Here is a 27,452-nt window from a genome sequence, read left to right on the forward strand (position 1 = left end):
GAATTTGGAAAAGAGCCCAAGTATTGGACGGGAGCGATTCAACGTGGACAAATCCTGGCCACCAAATCCCAAGCATGTTCGATCTTTGACCGTAGGGTTTGAAACGCCATGAGTCCGCCCCTTTATGTTTGAAAAGCTACCGTTTCATTCGCTGTCGCTTCACTCTACTCTTTCTTTTCTTCTTCGTCTATAATCTTCACTGTGCATTTGCAGATCTCTATCTTTTCTTCACATCTTCGATTGGATCTGCAAATGTCCGCCTTTTCCACTTCCTCTCTCATCCGGTTCTCTCTTTCTTGGTTTTCGAAGCTCATTTCGTTGAGTGCTTTCTTTTTTCCTTTTTTCTTTTTTGTATCCCATCTTATTAATTTGAAGTTTGTCCTATCGATCCTGATGTCTAAGTTAAATACTGATCAATTTGCTTTAATAACTATCGGTTCTTTATCCAATTTCTGAGTTGTTGAAAAATGACTGAATTTTAATTTTGATCGTGATCTAGGGTTTGAATTTCAGAGAATTGATCGTAGATTTCAATTAATTGATCTTTCTTTTATTAACTTTTAACTCGAATTTTCTATAAATTTTCAAATCGTTGACTTGTGACTTTATAATTACTAGTATAAATTTTTTTTTTTTTCTTTTATGTTAGTTTGTTCGGTTGTTTCGTGGGGAGGAACTTTCAAGTTAGCTTGATTTATAATGTTTTGGAGAGCATATTGCGGAGAGAAGCGTTGTAGAGTTGGAATTGGGGTATGCAGCTTTAATCATCTACGAAGAAAATATGGAAGGTGACAGAACAGTATCGACTCCTTCAGTTGGACTCAGCATTGGCGATGGTGCTCCGAGAATGCGAGCTCTTCATGGGTATTTTTTTTTCTTTTAAAAGCATGGTGAATGCTACTTTTAGTACCTCTTATTTGAAAATTTGAGAACCATTAGTGGTTTTTTATGGTTGCTCTTGCCCTCCCTCCACAATGTTTTTTGTTTCTCTTACTGAAAGTGGTATGTTCATTTCATAAAAAAATTGGTATGTTCTCTTACAAGAAATGATTGTTTTATGTACTGCTGAGTTTTGCTGGCTTTGCAATCCTTTTGTAGGAGGACTAGTGGTCCTACAAGACGTTCCACAAAAGGACAATGGACAGCTGAAGAGGTACTTTTCTTTCCCTAGTTTATGGTTACATTCTTTTGTTATAAGACTATACCTTTCTATAACGTTATTGCTCTTTACGTGTCATGTATTATTGTGTCCACTGTCCAGTAATTTTTGTCCCATCCTTTAATACAAATATTATTTGTTTCCCTATATATGCATTTTCTTAAATGATTTTCCAAATTGAAAACATAATTATATGGGCTTCCAGGATGAGATTCTGCACGAAGCTGTTCAACGTTTCAAAGGAAAAAATTGGAAAAAGATAGGTATGATTTTCAAATTGAAGTGGCATAAATGCTTTCAGTGCATCATTTCACGTGATCTAATTGTAAGCTGGTTCATCTGCAGCGGAGTGCTTCAAGGATCGAACTGATGTGCAGTGTTTACATAGGTGGCAAAAGGTCTTGAACCCAGAACTGGTTAAAGGGCCGTGGTCAAAAGAGGTGATATTTTTGCTACATATTTTTTCGCACAATTCCCAGAATTTGATAGCGCTTGACAAAACAAATAGCTTTTTCTTGATAATTAATTAGTTTGGTGTTCTGAGTTACTTTTGTGAAATTTAAACAGGAGGATGAACTAATAATTGAGTTGGTGAACAAATTTGGGCCAAAAAAGTGGTCTACCATTGCTCAGCACTTACCTGGACGTATTGGAAAGCAATGCAGAGAAAGGTGTGATGATAGAGCTGTTAATTTTAATATGTTAACCCCACTTACATTTGGAACTTTGGAAAAGTCCAATGAGAGAGGGGGAGTTTGAACATTGGAATGTGACCTTTCTTAGGAATGGTAATAACAGCTGGGCTAAACCTGGTCGCATTGGTTTAATGCTGTTGATTTTTAGCAGTTTGTGACAGGTTTTCCTTCAGGGATGTTATTGCAAACATCGTCTCTTGGATTTTATAAAAGTATTTTGCTGTCATAATATGCTCCATTTCTCCCTGAAAATATAAGGAAAAAAATGTTTTACATTTGTGTTCATACAAATAAGTACTGATGTAGGTGGCATAATCATCTCAATCCTGCCATAAACAAAGAGGCATGGACTCAGGAAGAAGAGCTGGCTCTGATTCGTGCTCATCAGATTTTTGGGAACAGATGGGCAGAGCTCACAAAGTTCTTGCCAGGAAGGTATGTTGACTTATTTTTTTAGAGAGGCCACACCTTTCCGTCAATGTTGTGTCGAGGTTACCTACATTTGTCTCTTATTCTTGTTACTTCCTCTTGTGACTGCAAGTCATCCTCTGATGTTTTGTCTAAACTCTAATGTTCTGTTAATTAGAAGCCTTTTATTTTTTTTTTGCATTTGAACTTAGCCGTAACTTGTTTTATATCCATCTTTGTATGGTAACAGGACAGACAATGCAATAAAAAATCACTGGAACAGTTCAGTAAAAAAGAAATTGAACTCTTACATAGCATCAGGCCTTCTAGACCAATTTCAATTCCCACTTCTTACAAATCAAAGCCAGCCTATGCCTTCATCTTCTTCAAGGATGCAAAGCAATGCAGATGATAGTGGTGCCAAATGTAGAGCAGAAGCAGAGGACATATCAGAATGCAGCCAAGAATCAACTATAGTTGGTTGCTCTCAATCTACAAGTGATTTGGCTAATGCTTCTGTACATAAAATAGAGCAATTTCACTTGACTGAAATGCCTGGTGTGGCAAAGGAGAAGAATTCCAGTTCAGCACCTTGTTCAGAAGAGTATTACCCATCATTGGAAGACATCAACTTCTCCATTCCAGAAATACCTTGTGAAGCAGGGTACCCTATGGGTGGGGATTACCAGTTTGGTTTACCAGACCTACCTAATATTTCTCCCCTGGAATTGCGGCAAGAATCATCAGGGTTGCCAACTCACTGTGTAGACGCTAATGAAAGCTGTGAAGTGATGAATGTTGCATTTCAAACTTCTGTCGGATTAAATGATCCTACATCTTTCGTAAACTTGGTTACAACCTCTGACAAGCCAGAGCATATGTTGATAACTGATGATGAATGTTGTAGGGTCCTATTCTCGGAGGCAGTGAAAGATAGATGCCTTGCCTCTGAAAATTTTACACAAGGATCTAATATGGTTGAATTGGGTGGCTGTACAAATACATCAATTTGTCAAGCTTCAGACATCCAAATATCTGAAACTGGAAGAACTCCACCCTCACAATCTAATTGTCCTTCAAGGTCTGAAGTATTGCCAACCTCATGCTGTCAATCTTTTGCGTCTCCTTTACTTCTTTCGGTTGAGGATGGTACACTTATGTACGGCGGAGAGCCCGGTCAGTTAAATGGTCAACCTTATGGAACTCAAGGGCAAGAATTTACTATGAATATGCATGATGGCTTTATCTATACTAATGATGATCATACAGACCTGCAAGAGCAATTGTACCTTGACAAGGATTCTTTAAAGTTGGTTCCAGTGAATACTTTTGGTTCAGAATCAAATGCAATTCAAACTTGTCCTACTGTGGATGACAAGCCAAACTTGCCTGCAGAACAAGATGTTGGAGGTCTATGTTATGAGCCTCCTCGATTTCCAAGCTTGGATATTCCATTTTTCAGCTGTGATCTTATACCGTCTGGCAGTGATATGCAGCAAGAATATAGTCCCCTTGGTATTCGCCAGCTAATGATGTCTTCTATGAACTGCATCACTCCATTTAAGTTGTGGGATTCAGCATCAAGTGACAACAGTCCTGATGCTGTGCTGAAAAGTGCTGCCAAAACTTTTACTTGTACACCATCTATATTGAAGAAACGGCATCGTGACCTACTATCACCTTTATCGGAAAGAAGAAGTGACAAAAAGCTGGAAACTGACATGACATCCAATTTAACCAAAGATTTCTCGCGCTTGGATGTTATGTTTGATGAGGGTGGGGCTGCCAAGACATCTCAGGTGTCTCCATCTGAACATAAAACCAACTCTGGTGTCTTCATTGAAGAAAAAGAAAATCTGTGTCAAGCATTTGATATGGAACGAGCGAATGGGGGAGATCACTCTGAATCTTTAGATGATGAAGCTCAGAAGAAAGATTCTAGTGGAACTAATTCCCAAGGAAACATTAAAAAGGAAGCCTACGATATTGATACCAAGGAAAAATCTGATGCTGATGCTTCTGACAAAATTGTGAGTTCTTTTTTTTTATTATTTATTATTTTGATATTAGTTTTCTAGCTTAACGTTCAGCTGTCTGATTAAATCCCTGTCGATTTTTTTGGTACTAGATTCTTAAATGATAATTCAAACTAGAGTTGGAGTATTGAGGGATCTGGAGCTATACACAAATAGTGATTGTTTATTTAACTCAGATACGAAACTGACTCTTCTATGTGCATCTTAACCTTACACTGTTTTTTCTTGTGTTTTTATGTTGAAAATCTTGGTTTTAATTCTTCTTTCTCTATTATTGTTATTGCATCTAATGTTGAATTGATTTATTATTTACTATTTTCCCTCTCTACTTTTGACAGGTCCAACGGCTTTCAGCAGTGCTAGTTGAGCATAATTTAAATGATCTACTATTGTTTTCTCCTGATAATGTTGGCCCTAAAGCAGACAGACAAAAATTGTCTTCAAGTGTGCGAACTCCAAGAAATCAGTATCATAAAAGCTTTGGAGCTATATCAAATCAAGGTTTTGCTTCTGAATGCTTGTCGGGAAATGCATGCATAGTTGCTAGCTCTCCTGCTCTGAAAGTAAAGAATAGTGAAGGCCACTCAATTGCTGTCACTACAGTACAATGTTCCAATTCATCAGCAACCCTAGAGAATTTGGTTGATAATACTGGGATTGATGCTGTTATTGAAAATTATAATATGTAAGATTCCAATTCCAACTGCTTCCTATTGTCATTATATTGTTGTAGTATATATTGTTTTGCTATTCGGTGTGCTTTGTATGTCAAGAGCTGCTTTGCTATTATTTCTACTTCAAATGCTAGGATAAATTGATTGGTTGCTTATGAGTGGCTTGCTTGATGTGGACTGCCAGATTTGGTGAAACTCCATTCAAAAGAAGTACTGAATCCCCGTTAGCATGGAAGTCTCCTTGGTTTATCAACTCTTTTGTTCCGGGCCCAAGGGTTGATACAGAAATAACAATTGAGGTATAACAACATAACAGTCAGTTTTAGAATTTATTTATTTATTTATTTTTATGCTTCCTAATAATTGGAATTCCTTTCCAGGACATAGGATATCTTATGAGCCCTGGGGATAGAAGCTATGATGCCATCAGGTTGATGAAGCAATTAAGTGAGCATACTGCAGCTGCTTATGCTGATGCCTTGGAGGTTTTGGGAAATGAAACTCCGGAATCAATTGTAAAGGGAAGACGCTCCAACAATCTTAAGGTGGACAAAGAGAATAATCAATTGGAGACGCAATCACATTTGGCCTCAAATATCATGGTATTACTGAAAAACCATGCTAAACATCCTCTTCCTTTGTTATTATGGAGCAATTTGTTGACAATAATATGCGATTCTTTTGCAGGCAGAGCGTCGAACCCTTGATTTTAGTGACTGTGGAACCCCAGGTAAGGGAACCGAAAATGGGAAGTCGTCAACTGCTGTGAGTTTGTCAAGCCCCTCTTCCTATCTTTTGAAAGGTTGCAGATAGTAGTTTCTTTTGGCTAAAAGCCTCCCATGTTTGTAGTTTATATTATATTATATTATATTATATATATATATATATTTCATCATTTTTTTTATCTTTTCAAAATTCTTCAATTTGTTGTCGAAAGAGAATGGATCTAATTAATTAATTGATAAAACATTGTTCAAGTGCATAAAGATTCTCCAACTCTCCTCACTTTTTCCTGTGTCCCAATGAGCTGGTGGAATTTTGGTCAGCCTCGGATCTTTCTTTTACCTCTAATCATGAGCTGTTTCGGACAAAAGCTAAATACAATTTTTTTTTTCTTGCCACACTAAAATACAGTTCATCCTTGTATTTTCGAAGTTATGCATACTTTCATAAATGGTTTTCCATGACAAGGAAAAAATCATTTGTTTATATGCTATCTTAGCCATTGAAAGGTTTGTTTGTTCCTTTTTTTTTTTTTTTTTTTTTGGTGGGTAGATTGAATGGTTTATCTAATAAATTGCTTTCATTGACAATGAAACGAGGCATAAAGTGAATATTCAACCGTAAAGAGATACAATTATTATTGAAGAATAACGGAAAAGTGATAAACAAATACATTGGTGTGATTCACAGGAAAGGCAGTTTACTCGTAAAAGTTGCTGTGTGCAGTGCTCAATTTCTATGACATACGAGTAACGGCATCATGAATTGCATCAGCGAGATGAGGAGCGGTCTCAGAGCTCAGACCTATCATGCTAATCCTCCTGTAAACGAGAGAGAATATGTAAAATTACTTGAAACGGAAGGAAATTCAAACATGCAAACCAATTATGGAAATGAGGTATGGGTCAATTTTTAAATGGTTGATAAGGTAAGGTAAGATCATAATCCAGCAAATGAGAACAGCCCAATTTTAATAATTGGTTTACAGACTAAAGTAATGGAGCTTCTTAACCTATCAGAAGTCATGTAGATGTGGTATTCTTTGTTCATAAAGGCTGCTTGTTATGAGCTCAGTCCAGTGAAGGTTTAACATTCCAATTTGTTTGATAATATGACTCCAGTCACCAGGTGTTCCTGCCAAGTGGAAAAGAAAAGTAAATGTATGAAAGCAACATATACACGAGGATGAACCTTGATTAAAGGTAGCTCTCCAAGGTTTAAGTATATCTTTCATGTAAACTGCAAGGCAATGTGTTTTAACAGAGCAAAGTAACACAAGAAATTGCAATAAGAGAGAAGGAACTTTGAGATGGCCTCTAGCCCGTAAAGCATCAGAAAGTTGTTGGCGCATGCTGATGATACGGTCAGCCATTGCCTTCAATTCAATAGTCCATTCATTGTACATTTTTCTGTTGGTGAAAAAAATAAAAAATAAGGACATTCATTTACGAGTAAGAAATCCATTTAAAAAGAAAGAAAATCAAAGGAAATAAAACACTAAAGCAGGATAGCTGATTGGAATCTGCAAAATCCATTATCATTGACATTAGCCTGCAACTGGTTGTTTAACTTTGACACATACACACAAGACAAGACAAAGTTCTTGCAAGCTGAATGATGCAGGAAACATCCATGGGTGATGGTGCGTGCCTGTCCTTCAGGATGGTAGCCACAAAGATGCACCATGAATTGGTGGATTTGAAAACATGGGCCAGATAACAAGTTTCACCTGGCTCTCAACCCTGAATGCTACGTCAGCTGTCTTGCAGACCTATTGACAATGAAATTTGTGAAACAATCAGAATACCACAAACAACAATGCTGAGAAAGATAACTTGATCTACCAAATCACAAATGTACAACAACGGTGTCAAAATCTTGATACCGTGACTTGTACAAAATGAAAAAAAAAAAAAGCCGCTATAAATTAAAAGATAGCAGTTTAGTGAATACTAAATTTCATAGGCATCAATCTTAGAATCTTACGACGCTTAGTGCACCGACAAGTTCCCCATAGAGGCCCTTGTTCTTCGTGTAACTCTGATCGACAAATCATTCACCACCATCAGCAACAAACAGATGAACCGACGGTGCATCTGCATCCGGACTTCCACTAGCAAAACCTTATATTAACAATTAGCATTTCAATCCTCTTTGAAATGATAATAGCAGCAATATCAAATAGCGTCATTCAAAGAAAGGTAACAATGCCTTTGATCTCATCAGCCGCCTAATTTGCTCCCACTGCTGAAGGGTGGGATCAACACCAGTGGGATTGTGAGCGCAAGCATGAAGAAGCACAATAGAACCAGAAGGCGCGGAACCAAGGTCATCTAATAATCCTGTTAGCCACCAAAAAAAAAAAAAGGAATATCATAATCAGGAAATTAACACGGTAAAACTAAATCTAAAAGATCCCCATCGGATGCCGAAAAAGGAAAAACCAAAAGCAAGGTGTGCATAATCAAATATAAAGAACAATGATCACAACAGCTTTAAGTACACAATTTTATTGATGCAGTTAATGATATAAACAATACACACATCTATAGAAGTTTTCATACCCTGGAAATTCAATCCACCGGATCATAATAGCGGTAAGTTTTCACAGATAACCTGCCAAAGTAAAAATCTAGGGGTGGTTTCCCCATGTTGGTTGTGGAATGTATATAGTACGCTGCAAAACAACACACAAAATTACAGTACAAAATGAGAATGAATTAGTACTATTAATTTGGCCAAAGATAAAAACAATACATAAGTAAAATAAACAAGAAGTTTACTTGATGATAATGCCTAGCCAAAAATTCACCTCCAACTCTGAATGAACCGGTTCCAGACAAACACCGAACTGTAGTAACCCGATTCTCTCGAACAGAAGGGCTAAATTTAAACCGCAATTATATTATAAAAACAATAAAATTAATGCAAAGTTTGATAACATTAAACATCAAATTAACAAACCTGTCAGCACCAAAAATAAGATTAGCACTAAGTTTATTAAATTCTGCTAATCCAACAATGGGAATATATTCCTTAACACGTGACCTGTCGTTGACCAACATTTGCTCTGCTTTTCTTACCACAACAAGAACGAGGGCTTTCCTTCCTGTTACCGAAGTAAAAACTTTTAACTTTGCCAAAAAAAAAATTCAACCTTTTCTGTAAAAGACAATTTTTTTTTTTTTTAGAAAATAAAGGAAATTACCTCGGTTCGATAAGCATCAACTCCTAAATTCAACTTAACGGGGCTGGGATCTTTGTTATATGTAACGGTCACCTGATGAGCTAACGGTACGGATTAACTGATTGTAACGGCTTAATATATTTTGAGTATAAATTATAAATTTACAAATAGAAAAGAAAAAAAGAGATTGAAATTGTTAACATATACATAATCCGACAATGTGATCTTCAGGGGCGCGAACGACGTGAGAGAAAACAGAGTCCCCATGAAAACCGGAGGTGGGAGAAATTGTTACGGTGGTTTGAGACTCCATCAATGTTAACGAGGTTTCAAGGTGTCTGAGCAGAGAGCTTAACTGTCGATCGGCCGGCCAAGAAGAGGAAGAAAACGTGAACTCGGGGCGCATGTTAGCCTGTTGGTACGTTTGAATGTTCAATTTACGCCTTTTTTGGGGGTCTTGGGTAAATTTTGGATTTGCCTACGGAAACTGATAGTTTGGTTTAGTGTTTGTATAAAGAAAGAAGGAAGCAGCGGCGAGTGATGCTTGCTGTTATCTGGTTGCATTTTGTTGATTGAAAGGGGTCCACACTGTTCTTTGCTCAAGAAATAGATATAATGAAACAATAATTGGGTATGGCACGTTTGTCAAGGTGAAGTTATGTTCAGCCAACGCTTCAGGCTGAATCTGATAATAGAGTTCCAAAACATGGGCAACACTGGAGAATATTATTATTGATGTAATTTCTAATAATCACAACATTTTTTCATGTTACTACTATAAAGAGAATCCAATATCATTTACATTCTCAGATACACCTAAACTCTTCTGTGTTATTTCAGAAATACTCGTTCATTTGGATGCGTTTCCACTGTTATCAACAGACCTAAACATCAGATAAATTCGAGTTCAGTCATGACTCAAGCAAAGTTATGATGGCACCTACAAGTGATTTGCTAGTTTCTGCTCCACTTGTCTAACAACAGGATTCATGCCACGAACGAAGCCCATCCAGAAAATTGTTTCCATCAAAGAAAAACAAGCAAGTGTGATTTAAGGAAATGCTCATGAAAGTTAATTTCTATTATTTATGCATGACTGTAGCAGTCACTGACCTGCATCAACAGCCTAATGCAACTGATTGCTATGGAAGGCTTTTCTATTTGACTAGATACCATACCTGAAAGAACCAGCCTGGCAACAATATCATGGCTTCATTTTACCGGTTAAAGCTGGTGATAAGAAGGATCGCATTGGAGTGCAAAGACTATACAACCCATGATAGCAAAGCACATTTTTTAATTAGCATCATGCCAAAATCTTGAAATCATAAGCATTCCATCCTGAAAGTGTACTTGCAGTGATCAATGTGGGTGAGAAATATCAATAAAATTGTCAAAAGTAACAAATACTCACCTCTGGCCGATAAACACCAATCGCCTTATTCAGGTTGGGGTCCTTGTTGCAAGGAACTCTTCCTTTTTATACAAGATAACAGCATTATAAAAGAAAGGACATCTTAATTCCTGAAGCAACAAAGAAAACAAAGAAAGGGACTCAAAAAAGGAGGCAAGACACGAATATTAATTATTAACTTCGAAACACTTCTATTACTAGACAATGGTCAGAATTTTTGGAGCACTTGGCTTCCCATTAATTTAATAATGGTTCATTTATTTCAAAAATTCACATCCGCTTGACTTATCTTCTAACCCCTATCTATCTTTACATTTCGTATACCTGACAAGTGACAATCGTCATGGTGGATTACAGTTTCAATCTTATAGAGACAGGTTTCTACCGAACTTGGCCACACTTAAGAACAAATTTTTTTACATAAATTCCAGACAGATTACGGACAATTTTGGAGCAAAATAGTCAAAACGCAGTTGAAGTGTTGAAACGATCTTTCACCAGGTTGGAATTTTCAGTTCCTAATCAAGTAGTTGCTAATATGTCCAACATTCCACAACAAAATTTAGACTTTTGAACACAGAACAGTAGAGTGTTGACAAGTACAAAGAATTTGCTGCAACTTTACTTGGAAAAGCATAAAAAAGCCAGTACCGCTTAGACTGGAATATCAGTAGCCGGAGGAACATTATGACATAGAGAATCGTCATTTGAGTCAGTTCTGGTCGTTTCCTTAGGCCATGGATACTCCATGAGAAATATGATGAAGGAGAAGCTAACTCATTGCAACAAGTCTTGTCTTCATATGGTTTCTCACGTGGAAATGGGCATTTAGCAAGAAAAAAAGAAAAAAGGATATGATTCTGCTTCCAACATAACCCATCACAAAGTACCAAAAATTTTTGACATTTGTGTTATTTATTTGTAACAAAAGTTTAACCAACAATAGGTCTTCTTTGGAATTGCATTCTAAAAACCCTTTTAATATATGACAACAAGCTTTGTCTTTGATTCCCTGTGCGTAAAACTTCACATCTGCCGCAAATTAGTCTGGTGTTGTTGAGAATGCCAGAGCCAGTTCCCACCAGGAAGGATCTGGTAAAATCGGGTATTTCTGAATGCCCGTTCTGGGTTATTCTCTCAATGCCAATAGTCCACAGAATTATTGCTAAAGCAATAACACTGACCTGCAAAAACACATCAGCTTATTTTGAAGACAAAAAACGACCTCTAGCTTCCATTTTTTTGGAATCATCCGCCAATTAATGGTCTTATATCCTTGATTTGTATGCAAGAACAGATAGGTCACTTTCAAGCTTTTTTCTCGATTAAAGCTTGAGTGGTCTGAAAATGATTTTTCAAGAAATTGGTTTTGTTTCTATAATGTTGTAAACATATTTGTGGGTATTAACTACAGTATCGTTACAAAAAAATATGCTTTTGTACCAATTTTCTATAAAACAAGCAGTGTTGTGTTTGATGGAAATTGAATGTACAAGGACAGCATGGATAGATAGGATTACCTGTGGTACTAAAATCAAGAGAGCAATCAACTGACACATCTTCTCATGGAAGATAAAAAAACTCTTGAAATCTTCATTACTCTCATCAATGTATTTAGATATTAGCTGTCACAGAGGAAAGATGATGGAAGATTGGAGTTAAAGAACAATGGTTGACTAATTGAATGAGCTTATTGTGTAGCAACATTAAGAAAGAAATGAGTTCAAAGATATCATCAAGCCACCATGACATTAGCCTTAAAAGAGATTCAGCTCGAACCATACATGTAGTAACAATTAATTCAACAGCTTAAATCGAATGTTTAATCCAATGAAAATCAGATTTTTCACTTTCAGAAAATGTTGAAAAAGTTAAGCTGATTGATTGTTCATATGTGAAGCCATATTCAAACAGCGGTATCAAGAAATGCATCATGTAATTTGACATAGGTGTTGAGAGAGCATACCGAAATCCAGTCATGCTTGAAGAAAATTGTAACAATCACAGCAACTTCCAGGGAAAGAAGGGAGCAGACGCTGAATATGTACTAAAAGCTTGGTTTAGGAATAGCTTGGTGAACACAGAATATATAAGAAATGAGGAAAGCAACTTCAGTGCCATCTTCTCATAAAAGTTTCTATTAGCAATTAATAAATGGGTTTAACATGAAAATTTTACTAATCTTAACTCTATAAAAAGGGGTGTTTTGTTTTGGTTTTTTTTTTTTCCTGACAATGATTGCCTTTAAAGTTGAAACATGAAATGAAATCGTCAGAATCCTATCTATTTTTCTTCCCTGATAATGATGGCAAGTACTAAAAGAAATCCGAGCTCTCTGGAAAGGATACTATGCAAAGGATAGAGTTGCCGATACAATTAGAGACCATGTAACTGAATAGCGTGCTCAAGCAGACAGCAATTCCCACACCTAAACATGTATATATAAACCTGTTAAACAGAGGCAACGATATTTATTCAGAAGTTCATTGAAAATTAAAGAAAACAGAAACTTTTCGAAACAAGACGGCCGAATGGCTTCATAATAGCAAACCGATATATAGTCTCTTCTTTACCTACTCTAATAGTAATTAAGAGCCATTACAAGTTTTTAAATTTGGTCTTAAAGGCAGCAAAGTTCGGGAGGCAATGAATTCTAATGTTTTGAACTAAAAAAGAAGCTCGTTGATGTTCAAAGTCCATCTCATATTCTACAGGAGACAGTTAAAGACATCGTCGTGTTTCAATGTTCAAGGGCTAACATGGGCAAAAAAGAAAAGCACCAAGACGTAACTATATATTTAAATAATTCACAGTATAGGCTGAAACTGCCAAAATAATAATAATAATAACGGAAAATTTTCCTTAACCCTATAAGCCCAAAGCTGTGCATAAGAAGAGAAACTTGCTATTACAAACTGATCAATGAAAATAATAGAACGTGATCAACATGTATAGACCAAAAAGAAGGGTGGGTAAAACAATACTTCAAGTATGATAGACTAAATTAGTTAGGGAAAAGAGCTTACCATGGCTTGGGAAGAGATGAATAAGAAGGCAATTCAGCAGCGCCGTCATTCCACCTTTTTTGGAGCCAGAGGGAGTAGACAATAATTGCAATCCCAAGAAAATTCATAATGAGGTTTACTATCTTCATTGTATAGTGCAAACAACACCTGCCGCACCTTGTCATAGCTGGCAATGGCAGCTACTGTTTTTGTTCTGTGATTCGACTTGAGTATAGTTATTGAAATCGCTGTTCGTATGCACGGATGGACTTGCCTTTCAATCTAAGAAACCACTGAACGGAGCATATATCTATCAGTGTGGTGGTGGCCGCCAGGTTAGTTGAGCTGGAGATGAAGAGAATGTGTTCATGACAAAAAAAGAAAAATGGTAACCTTAGCCTTAACCTTCCATATTTGACTGGAAAATTGATCTCTTGGCAAGTTGGCAGCCACACGTTGAATTGATGGTGAGCGAGGTAGTGATGAACTGATGATTGACTCAAAGTCAGAGAAAGGAAGTGAGAAAGATGGACTAAATGTTGGTTGATGGTTACGTTGAAAGTTAGATGGTTTGGTAACAATGATCGTAGCGTCAAGATGATTAAAGCAAGGCGGGTGTAACTGCCATTCAAACGTGAAACAAGCAGCTTATCTCTTCTGCCCTGTAAAACGCAGACTAAATTTCGAAAGTCTTACTACTACCACTTTGGTAGTGGATGATAGCCCTTAGGAGAAAGGCATTGTTAAGTTGAACCGATTTGAATTCCCCTTGGCCATATTCAAGAATTTTTAGAGTTGCTTCTTGCTCAAAAGGTTTTAGAAAGAGGAAGGGAAACATTAAGTAGCAGTTCCAAAGATTTTCATCTCATGCCCTTGCCAAAGCTTGTCAGACCCATCTGTTTTCCATTAAAATTATGACCCATTCCAAACATGATGCACATTCTATGGTAGTTTAAATCACAAACTGCCATTCTTTTTGCGTTGTAGCACTTGAATGTTCAATTGATTGATTCGTCTGTAGAATATTACAGCATCACTCAACAAAAATTTCTGGCATGCCAGCCATGCATAACTGGGATAAAACCCTTTGACGCTCTTACAGTGCTCTCTCAGAGAACTATTTATATCTTAACTTGAATACGCCACGGTACGTGAAGAACTACATGAGACCTGAAGCCATCAACATTCCACCAATTCAAAAGAAAAAAAAAAAAAAGACATCAAAATGCCATATAAATAAAATAAATTCTCTGCTACGTAGTAAAAGTAAAACAATCATGTAAAATCTGTCAACTCCTTGCAAGATAACCAGACAATCTAGTCCAGCTTTATGCGATCCATATCATTTATCACTCCTTCAAGCTGTAACAAAAAGTACAAAAAGATTACCAAAGTAGAAACTGAATATCCATCCCCATATAATGTCATGTAAACACACACACACACACACATATATATATAAAGAAAAAGGAAAAGAAAATATACCATACCTTGACAATCTGACGCAAGAAGTAATCACCATATCTTTTCACTGCCTTGGATTCAACAACATGAATCATGTCCTGCAGCAAAGCAGAGTGTGTGACTAGCTTCAAACTAACCTCCAAAGATCAAAGAATTCAAGTAATGTTTGGTACACAAGATCATGATAGGATAGATAGGATAAGATGATATTATAAATAAGACTAAATTAAATAATGTCATCCTATCTTATGTTTGATGTATGCAAGGATTAAGATAAGATAATTTATTTATTGATCAAAATTATTCTTCTTTAAAGTTTATAAAATTTAAATTATTGATATAATTTTTAAGGGTATAATAAGACATGTAACTTTAATCCCATGGATTTAAAAATAATTCTCTCCACTTTGAAAGGATTGAATCATTCTATACCAAGAGAATGATAATCCTCCTTTTAATTCTATCCCTTTCAATTAGATACAAACCAAACATAATATAGAATGATTATCATACTATCATATCCATCATTCTATGCACCAAACATGACCTCAAAGCCTAATATAATATATTGAAACCATCTACTGATACAAGTTTGAATTTTAATACATATTTGCTAGCCTGAGATTAAAAAAACTTGCTAGCATGTCCTATCTGTATCTGCAACTAAGAAGCTCTAAATAAGACATGGTGACTTAAAGCACATTTTCTCAGCAGCACAGAGATACTTGAATAAGCTAAAAATTAACATACATCATCAATGTAGAAGTCCACATCAGCATTACTGATAATCTTTCCATCAGAATCAACTGGATGAGTTTTGTGCTTATATGTCAACAAGACAGTCCTATAAAACATGACGCAAGGTCAGTACATCATGGATACTAAATTAAGCATACATTTAAAACAAACAGAAAGGAACAAGAGGAAGAGGAAAGAAATGTCCACCTCAGACTGGGCTCATCCACTTGTAATTTGCAAGCTTCCCAAGAGATATAGTTGAATACACTTTAAGAAATGTCCGGATGCCTGATAACAATTGCTGCTGCTTCACTTCATACAGAAACAGCTTCAACTGAAGTCTGTAGGCATCCTGCAGGATAAATAAATGAAAGTAGGTAAAATACACATAAAACAAACAAAAAGAAAGGCTAAGGTAAGAAGACCAAGCTTAAAGAACATGCCAAATGACCTTTTAACTTCCCTTCCTAGAAAATAACCAAGTATATGAACTTAAGATCTACACTCTCTCCCAACCTACAACCAGCATTGTCTAGGGGCTGGAGCTCCATCCAAAATAGGTACAATAATTGCTGGAACAGACAGACAGATTGTGGAAAATTAACCATCTACTAACATGCAATGAACCAACATTCAATATGCCTAAGCTCTACATCCACATTACTTGCGAATCTAGCAAGATAAAATAGCAGATATGTTCTTTCCATACCAACAGTCCGGGTGCACAACCTCTCAGTTCAAAGAATTAATGCACAACCTGTTGCCTGATAATTGATTGATTAGAAGGCAGCTATTAGCAATAAAAGAAATATGAAAGAGTCTAAATACAGCAATTAATTAAATGATTTAATTAATGTACTTCCACCCAAATCATTCTCAAGATTGCCTAGAAAAAACAAAACCATTTACCTGGTTGTAATTTACAAGGGGCTCCTCAAAGCTTGGAGCTGAAGGTGTAATGAACTTGGGACATGCATAAGAGAAGAGCTCATTATAGATGGCAAAAGCTTCATCATCATATCTTTGCATCCTAACCATCTTTTCACCATACTTCTCACGCAATCGAGAGTTCACAGTTTCCTCAACGAATTTCACTTGGGGACAAAGTGAAAGACAAATCGCCAGCAAGGCATACATCTGTTCATTCTTTTTCAGTATTAGTTCATACTGTGGAGAATTCTGGTGATATTGCTTTGTCTTGTAAATATAGAAGAGCATCTTATTGAATTCATGAATAGCCTCCACATACCTTTACTAAAAAAAAACTATCATCATCAAGCTCAGCTAAAAAAGGATGCAATAATTGAAATTGAATAAATCTTCAGCAAAGAAAGCAAAAATTCATATCACTATAAATTAAGAACACATTACATGGTAAAACATAGCAAAATGAAAACATACCTCCTCAACATAAGATTGGCAAACCCATAATGATATATGGTTATAATATGACTTCCAATAACACTGATGTAAACACCTTGTTGACTAATGTCAATAGGAAGTAAGCACTTCAGCCCAGTTAGGTAATCACCCAAAAGACAATGAACTCGCAAGAGACCCACCATACTGAAGTATCCCAACACCTTCAAGGCATTGCTTCCACCACTGTAATCATACCCATCAGTAGCAGTAAATTGTTCCAGACCCTCCTTATCCTGCTCCAATATCTGAATAATATTCGATTTCTTGACAAACGCTTGCAAGTAGTTAAGCACCCTATACACATTCCATGCCTATAAGAGAAAAAGTAACTCCAAATTCTCACAACAATAGCAATAACTACCATCAAATTACATTATTCTGTTAATAACTCTCGAGGAATTGGATTACCTGATCATATTGGCCGAGAAGAGCGATTTCTTGCTCAGTTTTGTTCTTCATTTTAGCCCTGTATTGACAGAAACTCTGGAATTGGTATACGAACTCGTCCACCATGTCCCATAACCATTGATTTGGTAACTGCATGTTAACAACCCTATGCAACACCACCTAAACAAAATCCAAAGCCCAATCAAATTAATCCAAGCCACATAATAATAGGTACTGCGACCAATTAAAAATAGTTAGCTGAAAAAGGTTACAATAATTATCCCAAGAATCGATCCTCTGCTTGAGAGTGGGGGAAAGGCGAGCATAGAGGTGGCGAAACCACATCTCACGGTAAAGGAGGCAAAATACCTGGTCGTTGTCGACGTAATGAGCAACGGCGTCGACGGAAGATCAAGAAGTGTCTTCGAATAGACGGTCCGAGAGGGTTTGAAATGAGATCTCGTACATCTCTCGTACACATTTTTCTCGCAAATGTGACGGTATAGGTGGACGACAAACGACTTAACGGAGTCCGGTACGAAATTCGGGTCGTAGCCGAGGTCTTGGGGGTGCGCGTCGTCGTAGGTGGTTGAGGCCTCCTCGTACTCGTAATTTAGTTGCCATCGTTGAAGAGAGACTGTAATATGAATAGAATATGTTGAGGAGATGGGAGACGAGGACCTCAACGAAGAGATTTGGGAGTATGGACTGTCGACCGTGAACGAAAGGTTTGTGAGGCAAGAACATGTTAAGATTTTGGGCTTTCAATTTGTTTGATTCGAACGCCCAATCTTAGTCGAATCCAAAAAGCCGGTCTGCAGTTGGGTTCAATTAGAAGCCCAGTCCAGTTCTACATTTTGGGCTTTGGCACTCAAAATATTGCCTCAGCTATATCGACAAGAGAATCTTATTCTTATTTTTTAATTTCCTAAATATAGATGTCACCTGCACGGCTGCAGCCGGCCCGAATTGAGAAATGACGTGAAAAGAGCACCAAAATCAACTGATATTCACATCAACAAAGAATGATAAAGGCAAAATCATCTGAACAACCTTGAATGGTTTCTACCATTACCGAATTTTGAAGTTTTGATAACCCAGTCGGCTCGCACACAAGCTGTACAAGAAATTGTGGTTAAAACCCACATGGCTCTTTCATGACTAAGGCTCAAAACACAAGATGACAACGAGTAACTGTGGTTAAACTATTCACAAACCATGGAAGTCACCTAAGCGGAGAGAAGCGATGGGCAGCACAATCAACCGGACATCATGATTGTCACTACAACTAAAACTCTTCTGCTCGTGAGCTATTGGTTGAGCGAGCTTCCATACTCCAAAATTGAATCCATCTTCCTACTGACAGCAAGTAGTGAAATCCCCAAAAAAGTTTGTAACAGAACTGACATGATACAGAATCACACTCTGCCTGTTAGAACCTGTACGTGTTATATGAGGCGCTTCATGATAGTTCTAAGGTTCATCTTCTTCATCAGAAGATAGGAGGGATGATCCGATCCATGCTTTAAAGCCTTCGTTAACACGCCTTTCCACATCTGGGTTGACTTCCGAAGGGTTAGCCTCCAACATTTCTAAACCAAGATTTCGGCTACCGAACTCTACTTCATCAAGAATTATGGCTGCTCTCCTTCTTAGGAAGATGGCAGTTCCTGCATATAGAATCACCAGTCCCCATGAAGAAATCTCATAGCACCAAAACAAGGGCAATGAGCAGCTACTCCCTAATGTGAGGAGGCTTGAACCCAAGAATATAGCAAGGAGACCAAAGATGATGGCAAAAACCACGTTCAAAATAGACAGGCAGCGAACTCCACCTATAGATTGCAACAAAGTTAACATGGAAACTGAACATTCATTCTTTAACATGCGCATATATGAAAAAGAGTAACATAGTGACAGAGATACAGCAAGAAGAAAATAATGGTAGTCCACTCGACCAAAAAGAAAGCCTAGAAATTGAATAAAGATATCTATTCAAGCTGCTAATTGTGTTCATAGCTTTAAAGAGCCAAATTTCAATAATTTAGTTTACACTAATTTTCAGAAGGATGAGCAAGACAAATAAGATGCAGGTTATTTACTTTGAACTAGTAGTTAGAACAAATTCAAATTCTATCTTCCTATTTCTATTCAGCAAGCTGATAACGTAGGCTGTTAGGCTGTAGCACCATTTGCCTCACAACTTATACTTCATTTTGCAATTAAGGAGTTTACTTTGAATCCCCAAAACGTGAGCAGTGAGAAAACAACTTTTATAGAATTATAATGAAACTCGAGCGAACCAAAATTCCAACATCAATTAAGAATTCAACTCAAAGAAATGAGAAATAGGGCATACCTCTTTTTGATGCACAGTAATTATTCTCAACCACCTTTAAACATCCATGCCTAGTTGGAGCAGAATAAGCAACAGTAATTCCTAAATCATGACTAAAATCATTAGAGTATGAAAGAACAGAGATCATAGTTGTATCAAGATAACACACCAACAAGACAGCATAAATACATAAACTAAATCAAAAATGACAAGGGGTTATACACAAACACAAGAAAATTCAAAGACCCAACATCACCATAGCAACTCTTGTAAAATTTTAACACTAGAGAAACCAGCACATAACACTAGTCAAAAAGAAACAGTAGCCATCAATAAAGGAAACATAAAATCATCTGAAACTGAATAACTTGCATAACAAACACAAATTTCTAAATTCAAGTTCCGATATTCTTGGTCCAGCTTTAACCTCACATTAACAAAACAAGTTCAATATTACAAGACCATACACTTGTTACCCAAGATTTATGCAAAGCATTTGTAATAGAACCAACGACTAATTCAAGAAGTTATGTAAATCAACCATTTGCCACCTGGAACCTAACTTACACCAATGAGAGAAGGGAGACCATTCAAGTATCAATTCATTTCAAGAATACTAGACCAGACAACCATTAAGATCCTCATATGCCATTGAGCTTAATTTTCTTACAATCCTGTAAGAATTATATTTCCTCTATATTCCCTTTCACAATGAATGAATTACAGGAGCCATGAAAGTCCTTCTCAAATCTCCAATCACAAACTTCTAATACTAAATAATAAACAGAGAGTTATTTTTATAGCTTCTCTAATTCAAGATTCAAAGCAAATCTTCATCTTTTCAAAATGCCTCTTTTTTACAATATGCAATTTTGTACCCTCCATTCTTTTCTAAATAAGATCTCCAAAGAAATTTCACAATCGCAGAACATTTCGCATAATAGAATCAAAGCGTAAATAACAGAATTTCTACTGACCTGCCACAAGATACGCGACCGAAGCCAAGAAAATGACCATAGATGGGATAAAAACAACCATCCAATAGTAATCCACAGTCTCTTGATCCGTCAAATAAAACGCTCCGGGCAACAGATCTGAGCCGCCAGCGCCTCCTCCTTTCACATTCAACGGCAAAGGCTGCAGTCTCTGGTCGTCGCAAAACAGTCGCTTCAAAACATCTCTAGGAAACACAATCTCCAAGCTTATAATTGTGCAAACAAAGATTGCGAGACAAATGATCCCTATGGAACCTATTAAGATCGGTCTTTGTAATCTCGTCAAAGCTTTGTCTTCCTCCCTTAGGCTCTCGTACTCGTGTTTCGGCATAAACGCTTGCCGTAGCGCGTCTCCAATAATCTCCATGGAAAATTTTCTTGGAAAACCCAAACTCAGTAGGAATTCAAAATTAGGGTAATTGGAGCTAGGGTTTTCTTAATCTTTAGGTACTTCTACCTAACGCGAGAAAATAAAAGTCTAGGGTTTTCAACAACCCTAATTGCGTACTTTTGAATCAAGAAAGAGACCTAATTTTCAAAAGGATGGGAACGAATTTGATCGAAATTACCGATCTTGGGTTTCAATTTGGGTTCTTGAATCGGAGTTAGAGAGGGATTTGGCGGTGCGGCGCTGTTTTTCGGTTTTGAGAGGCAATTTTACGCCATTTTTCTGGGATTTGGCGCGATTTCTTGGGGGAATACAGGTTCGGTTCCCAACCGTACGATTCGAGAATGGTTATTTATGTAATTATGTCCCAGTATTTCTAGTCTATGGGGTTTTGAATTAAGATAATTTTTTTTACCCGTACATTAAATTTATTAAATTATTGACAGGACTTATAACCCTAATAATCATTGAGAGATTATGAGAATTTAATGGAATTAATATACACTATGAATTATGAATTTTTATTTAGTAACAATTAAATATTAGTTATGTTTTTCAAATTTTTATTGACCGAACAAAAATTATTTACTAAAATCTAAAGCTTTTAATGTGCTTCATCTAATTTCCATTTAAAAAAATATATATTGTGAAATGAATAAAACTTATGTAATGAGAAAACATCACCTAAATTTTCTCAATAGGGCAATATCTATAAATGAGAAATTTCTCAAATTTATAAACAAAGGTTCTAAAATTTTTTTGCTGAAAAAATTTCTCGTGTTATAATAAAAAAAATTGACCTTAGCATGTTTTATTAACAAAATATTACATTCTTAATTTTAATGATAAAATTTAAATATTAAAAAACTCAAATATAAAAAATTTTGATAACATCAAAATAATATACTATAAAGAAATTTTTGTTGAAATTGTGAAAAAATATATGTTAACATGAAAATGATAAAAATATCAAAATAATATATTTTAAATTTTTAATAAATTTATACATAAATTTAATAAAAATTAAAAAAATTATATTTTATTTAATTTATTATAATATGATAATTTTTATATTTTATATGTTTAGTATAAATAAACATAATAAAATATACAAATTGTTCGAAATAGTATACGTCATTGCGATGGTCCATGAATCTTAGTGTGCGCCACGCGCCATTAAAAAATGTAGATGCTCACTCGGTTTTTCACTCTTTCGAAATTGGAATCCAATCTACTAGAACTACAGTCAACCACTTGGCATAGTCTACTAACAGGAATACACATCTTTGTTCTTCACTCACTCAACAAACAGAATCTAATCATCCATAACTTAGCTTCCATGGCTTCTGTGTCAGTTTCTTTCCCAAAATACATGTCCCATATTCCCACAAGACACGCCGGTCACTTGGCTGAACTATGTATTGTTCCACGAAATCTTTCACTCATGAAACAAGGGTCTGTCAGAGAATTGAGAATCGTTAGAAGTTCTAATCAAACCGAACCTTTGATTGGTTAGTGTCTTTTTATTTTGGTAAATTATTTCTATTCATTGCACATTATTTGCTCATAATGTTTGGTTTGTTTCATATAAATTCTGCATTCTTTTTTCGTCAATTGCGATTGTTGGGTAATTTACTCTTTGGGGTATGATCATTTTGTTTTCTGGCAGATTGTACTAATAAACCATCAGATATTCCTCTTCTGTCTTGCTCAGAGGTTTGTTTTTTTGTCTCCTTTTGCTCTTCTTAAAGAGTCTTGATCTTGTTATATAATGAGTTTCATAGGACGCAATTCAAAAAATAAAATTAAGAAATTTTGGAATCAAATTTGATGCACATTTAATAATGTTGATAGCTTGGTCTCATATGGGTTTATGGGGTTTACTATTTCATCAAGGACCAATAGGCTTAGACTTTTGGCATATTGAATCTTGATTGCAGAAAAATAATGGATCTGTGTTTTTACATAATTCTTTTACTCTGGATATCAATGATGTTTTTTCTTTTCTTTTTATCATCTAATTTTGGTTTTGTTAAGGCTACTGAAAGGTTAAAACAAAACAGAGAAAAACACAAAGGAAAGCAGCAATTCCTGGCCATGTACTCTAGCATTTATGGTGGAACAGTAACCGATGCAGCAGCTATGGCGATCCCTATGGATGATCACATGGTTCATAGGGGGCATGGTGTCTTTGATACTGCTGCAACAATGAACGGGTTAGTGAATCTGTCAGCAGAACAAATCTTTTTGTCCTAATTTGGAATGGTATAATTTCTTAAATTATGGTGTCAATAATCATAATATTTTAAGATGCAACTTTTTCTACATCACTATGAAGGTTCAGTTGTAAGGTTGGGATTTCCATCTGATTTTGATCTTTGATGCCATTGTTACTATCAAGTTTCAATGACTTTGAAAGAGTCCATATGTTATATTTTGAGAAGAATAAAACTATCCTTAAGAATTTAGTAATTCTTTTTTAACAAGTTTGATTCATCAGCAGATAGATGATGAAAACATATTATAGTTTGATTGAACCAAGATTGAGTCTTTGACGTCAAGTGAATCAAGTGCTTTTTCAACCAAGAAGAGAAAATATTTGTATGAGGTTTTTTACTCTTCATGAATTGTTAGAACGAAGAAGTCATTGCAATCCCATCTAACTGTTCTCCTTTTTGTCTTTGCTAAGTGTACATTTGCATGTTAATTACGGTACTTATCAAGCTTCATCTTGTGCTTTCCACATTTCAGATACCTCTATGAATTAGAGCAACATTTTGACCGTATTATAAGGTCAGCATCAATGGCAAAAATTGTTCTTCCATTTGATCGAGAGACTATAAGAAGAATTCTTTTACAAACTGTAAGTGCTTCTAAGTGTATAAAAGGATCACTAAGATATTGGATTCCAGCTGGACCTGGTGACTTTCAACTATCACCTTCTGGCTGTAACCAACCAGCTCTTTATGCAATCGTGATTGAAGATCAATCTTTGTTTGATTCAAAAGGCATCAAAGTAGTTACTTCATCGATCCCCATTAAACCTCCCCAGTTTGCCACCACGAAGAGTGTAAATTAAGCTCCAAATGTGCTTTCAAAGATGGAAGCTGAAGAAAAAGGTGCATATGCAGCAATTTGGCTGGATGAAGATGGATTCGTTGCTGAAGGGCCTAATATGAATGTGGCATTTGTTACAAAGGAAAAGGAACTCTTGATGCCCAACTTTGACAAAATTTTGAGTGGTTGCACGGCTAAGAGATTTTTGACTCTTGCGGAGGGACTGATGACAGCGGGGAAGCTTCATGGAATAAGAGTGGATAATGTGAGTGTTGAGGAAGGGAAAAGAGCAGATGAAATGATGCTTATTGGCAGTGGAATCCTTGTTCGCCCTGTAGTGCAATAGGATGAACAGGTCATCGGCGATGGCACGAAAGTTTCCTTTTTGACATAAGTTGCATCCTTGAGTAACTAGTTTCTTGCATTGAAACGTGTCTGGATTCCAACTGGCTCGCATTTTATTTGATTAACACTTGACTTACATCATTTGTTCTTGACGGATTAATGCTTCCTCTGGAATTATACTATGTCATTAATCAAACAGCCCCAAAATATTTGATCCTGGAGCATTTTTTCCCTGTCAAGCTTCCTTCTAAGTTGTAGCCAGAGAACGTCCGTCCATTTTATTCCACTGTTTGTTCTATGGTGTCAATCTTCTTTGCAATAGAAAGTGTTAGTAAAATTAAGAAAAACAGAAATAGTAAAAAAGAAAAAAATATGACTTGAGGCATGAATAACACTATTTTAAAGGTAATTCTGCTTTTAGGATACAATAAATCCTTAAAACTCTTTAGATCAGAAGTAGTGAAATTGGTCAGGTAAAAAAATTTATTTATAATAAATGAACAATCACCAATCAAGCCAATTCAAAAAATCATAACATTTTGTATAGTCATATTTTATTATTTAAATAAACTTTATTTAAACAGTCATGTTTTTCTATTTAGATATATGTATTCATACCATCATATTTTTTACTATTTAAACATATTTATTCAGAATCAGTAATATTTCAAAATAAATAATAATAATAATAATATTTAAAAAATTAAATCTATTTGTCAAACAAACCTAAGTGCCCAAATGCCTATCTTTGACTTTTAAAATTATCTGACCCACTAAGAAAACTCTTAGTAAGTCCAAATGACTTAACCCACTCCAACACTAGCTCAATTACTTAAATAATATAAATGATTTATTTTAAATCACATAAAAGTGATCTTTCTACTCAATGTGAGATTCACCACATTTTAAACTACCAACAATCCCCTACTAGTTTGGAATGTTGGTGTTTAATCTTTAACCTTTCACACAAATAAATATTATGAATACAAGAAGGTATCTTTCGATTTAAACCTTCGATTAGCGTATATACCTTAGAATTATAACAAAGTTGATGTTGTCTGCAGATTAAATCTCAACTCTTAGTGTTAAAATTGAAGATATAATACACATAATACTTATTTAATATTTTGTTAGAGGTTTATAATCGTTTTAGCACTATTATAACCATGTGCTTATCCTTATTCATAAATATTTATAAGAAAATTTCTAATTTTCTTGTTAAAGTGACACCACTTTTATATTTATATAGGTGAAGTTTTTTATTTATGTCTCCATTGCTATAAACATTTAATTATAAACTCTATTAAGAGTTCAATCTCATCCTCCACTTACACAATGGCTTATACTAGTATTCCAAATATTTAGAATAGGTTGACTAGTATTTACAGACACATAACAATAACTTGTTGTTACCTATTAAACTTTGCAATTAAAGGTTACCAATTCAAAGTTAGGTTCCCATTATTGGTGTCTAAAAGGAATTTTAAACCCATTCCACTTGTGGTGTTTCTTACTAAATTTCTAGGTAGCGTCTTGATAAAAAGATCTACTAGGTTATTAGCATATTTAACATATATAATGGTAATTATCCTATTTTTTATCAATTTTTTGATATAATCATGTCTTAGACTAATATGTCTAGCTTTTTCATTATAAATTTTACTATAAGCTCTAGACATAGTAGCTTCACTATCACAGTACAAGGAAATGGCTGTCATTGGTTATGGCCACAACTCTATATCCATTAATAAATTTTTTAGCCATTCAACTTCCTTGCCTCCTACAGTTAAAGCTATAAATTCAGATTCCATTGTTGAATGTGAAATGCAAGTTTGTTTCTTGAATGCCCAACTAATTGCACCATCTCAAAGGGTAAACATCCATCTTGAAGTAGATTTATTGTCACGTATACTAGTGATCTAACTTGTATCTGAATATCATTTCAAAATAATTGGATCTCTGGAATAAAATAAACCAAAATCTTTAGTTCTTTTAAGATAACATAGAACTCTTCTTATGGCTTTTCAATGACTTATACTAGACTTACATGTATATCTTGATAACTTGCAAATAGCAAAAGCTATATCTGGTCTAGTATAATGCATAACATACATAATACTTCTAATAGCACTAGCATATTCAAGTTATGCAATTGTATAACCTTGATTTTTTGTTTATTTTATACTTGTATCATATGGAGTATTGGCTTCTTTTATATTGAGATACTTAAACTGATTAAGCAATTTCTTAATATAATTACTTTGATTAAGTATGAAACCTTTATTAAATCTCTTAACTTTAATTCTCAAAATGATATCAACTTCATTTAAATCTTTCATTTTAAAATTAAAAATCAGATACTTTTTGGTTTCATTTATACCAATCATATTAGTACTAAAAATTAGCATATCATCCACATAGAGACATATTATAACTCTATATTTTTTAGTAAATTTTGAGTAAATGCACTTATTTGCTCCATTATGTTTAAAACCATTGGCTACTATGATTGAATCAAACTTTTCATGCCTTTGTTTAGGAGCTTGCTTTAGCCCATAAAGTGACTTAATTAATTTACAAACTTTATTCTTATTACCTGAAAGAATAAAACCTTTTGGTTGTTCCATGTATATTTCTTCCTTTAAGTCACTATTTAAAAAAGTTATCTTGACATCCATTTGATGCATATGTAATTTATAAATGGAAGCCAAAGCTATAAGAACTCTAATGGATGTTATTCTAGCTACTGAAACATATGTATCAAAATAATCTATGCCTTCCTTTTGTTTAAAACTTTTTGCAACTAATCTTACTTTAAAGGTTTGTACAGAACCATCTGTATTATATTTATTTCTAAACACTCATTTACATCCTATAGGTTTAAAACCTTGAGGTAAATCTACCAAGACCCATGTATTATTGACATGATTGCATCTATTTCATCGTTAATAGCTTCTTTCCAAAAAGCAACATCTGTTGAAGTGATAGCTTCATTAAATGTTTTAGGGTTTTCATCT

The 27,452-nt window shown here is 35.3% G+C and overlaps 5 protein-coding genes and 1 pseudogene across 8 annotated transcripts; 2 read left to right on the forward strand and 4 right to left on the reverse strand.

Moving 5' to 3' along the window:
• Positions 1-117: 117 nt before the first annotated feature.
• Positions 118-5,958, forward strand: LOC111285218 (transcription factor MYB3R-1-like). Of its 2 annotated transcripts, none has more exons than XM_022874536.2 (12): positions 118-317; positions 650-864; positions 1,099-1,153; positions 1,365-1,422; positions 1,505-1,599; positions 1,727-1,830; positions 2,161-2,289; positions 2,513-4,292; positions 4,637-4,983; positions 5,157-5,271; positions 5,353-5,574; positions 5,660-5,958. In XM_022874536.2, the coding sequence occupies exons 2-12, from the start codon at positions 782-784 to the stop codon at positions 5,783-5,785; spliced, it is 3,114 nt and encodes a 1,037-aa protein (XP_022730271.1). In that variant the 5' UTR covers positions 118-317; positions 650-781; the 3' UTR covers positions 5,786-5,958. The 2 variants fall into 2 exon arrangements, with proteins under 2 accessions (XP_022730271.1, XP_022730273.1); XM_022874538.2 differs by having other exon boundaries at positions 211-254.
• Positions 5,959-6,256: 298 nt separating this feature from the next.
• On the reverse strand, positions 6,257-9,288 carry LOC111284456 (aspartate aminotransferase, cytoplasmic-like; annotated as a pseudogene). Its single transcript, XR_016343090.1, has 9 exons — positions 9,090-9,288; positions 8,904-8,983; positions 8,660-8,804; positions 8,479-8,578; positions 8,260-8,372; positions 7,682-8,037; positions 7,346-7,466; positions 6,708-7,104; positions 6,257-6,516 (listed from the first exon to the last, which is right to left on the reverse strand). The product of XR_016343090.1 is annotated as an aspartate aminotransferase, cytoplasmic-like (transcript).
• A 1,934-nt stretch (positions 9,289-11,222) lies between these two features.
• On the reverse strand, positions 11,223-14,098 carry LOC111285221 (tetraspanin-19-like). The gene is made up of 5 exons (XM_022874544.2): positions 13,323-14,098; positions 12,645-12,744; positions 12,263-12,343; positions 11,817-11,921; positions 11,223-11,480 (listed from the first exon to the last, which is right to left on the reverse strand). Exons 1-5 carry the CDS (start codon positions 13,484-13,486, stop codon positions 11,229-11,231), a joined length of 702 nt encoding a protein of 233 aa, XP_022730279.1. The 5' UTR covers positions 13,487-14,098; the 3' UTR covers positions 11,223-11,228.
• Positions 14,099-14,249: 151 nt separating this feature from the next.
• Positions 14,250-18,162, reverse strand: LOC111285219 (uncharacterized). The gene is given in 9 exon segments (XM_022874541.2): positions 14,250-14,663; positions 14,792-14,863; positions 15,516-15,609; positions 15,711-15,732; positions 15,735-15,855; positions 16,413-16,752; positions 16,905-17,236; positions 17,334-17,492; positions 17,682-18,162. Coding segments are annotated over 8 exon segments (1,161 nt in total). The 5' UTR covers positions 17,469-17,492; positions 17,682-18,162; the 3' UTR covers positions 14,250-14,618.
• Positions 18,163-18,300: 138 nt separating this feature from the next.
• Positions 18,301-21,398, reverse strand: LOC111285220 (uncharacterized). 2 transcript variants are annotated; one of them, XM_022874543.2, is made up of 3 exons: positions 20,628-21,398; positions 19,672-19,752; positions 18,301-18,982 (listed from the first exon to the last, which is right to left on the reverse strand). In XM_022874543.2, exons 1-3 carry the CDS (start codon positions 21,010-21,012, stop codon positions 18,786-18,788), a joined length of 663 nt encoding a protein of 220 aa, XP_022730278.2. In that variant the 5' UTR covers positions 21,013-21,398; the 3' UTR covers positions 18,301-18,785. The 2 variants fall into 2 exon arrangements, with proteins under 2 accessions (XP_022730278.2, XP_022730277.2); XM_022874542.2 differs by having other exon boundaries at positions 18,301-19,147; positions 20,628-21,393.
• Positions 21,399-22,302: 904 nt separating this feature from the next.
• On the forward strand, positions 22,303-24,659 carry LOC111286167 (D-amino-acid transaminase, chloroplastic-like). The gene is made up of 4 exons (XM_022875994.2): positions 22,303-22,544; positions 22,703-22,749; positions 23,071-23,249; positions 23,785-24,659. The coding sequence occupies exons 1-4, from the start codon at positions 22,373-22,375 to the stop codon at positions 24,110-24,112; spliced, it is 726 nt and encodes a 241-aa protein (XP_022731729.2). The 5' UTR covers positions 22,303-22,372; the 3' UTR covers positions 24,113-24,659.
• The last annotated feature ends 2,793 nt before the right edge of the window (positions 24,660-27,452 follow it).

Source organism: Durio zibethinus, chromosome 6 (assembly GCF_047325235.1).
Source record: "Durio zibethinus cultivar Kanyao isolate XHJ-2024 chromosome 6, ASM4732523v1, whole genome shotgun sequence".
Lineage (NCBI taxonomy): Eukaryota > Viridiplantae > Streptophyta > Magnoliopsida > Malvales > Malvaceae > Durio > Durio zibethinus.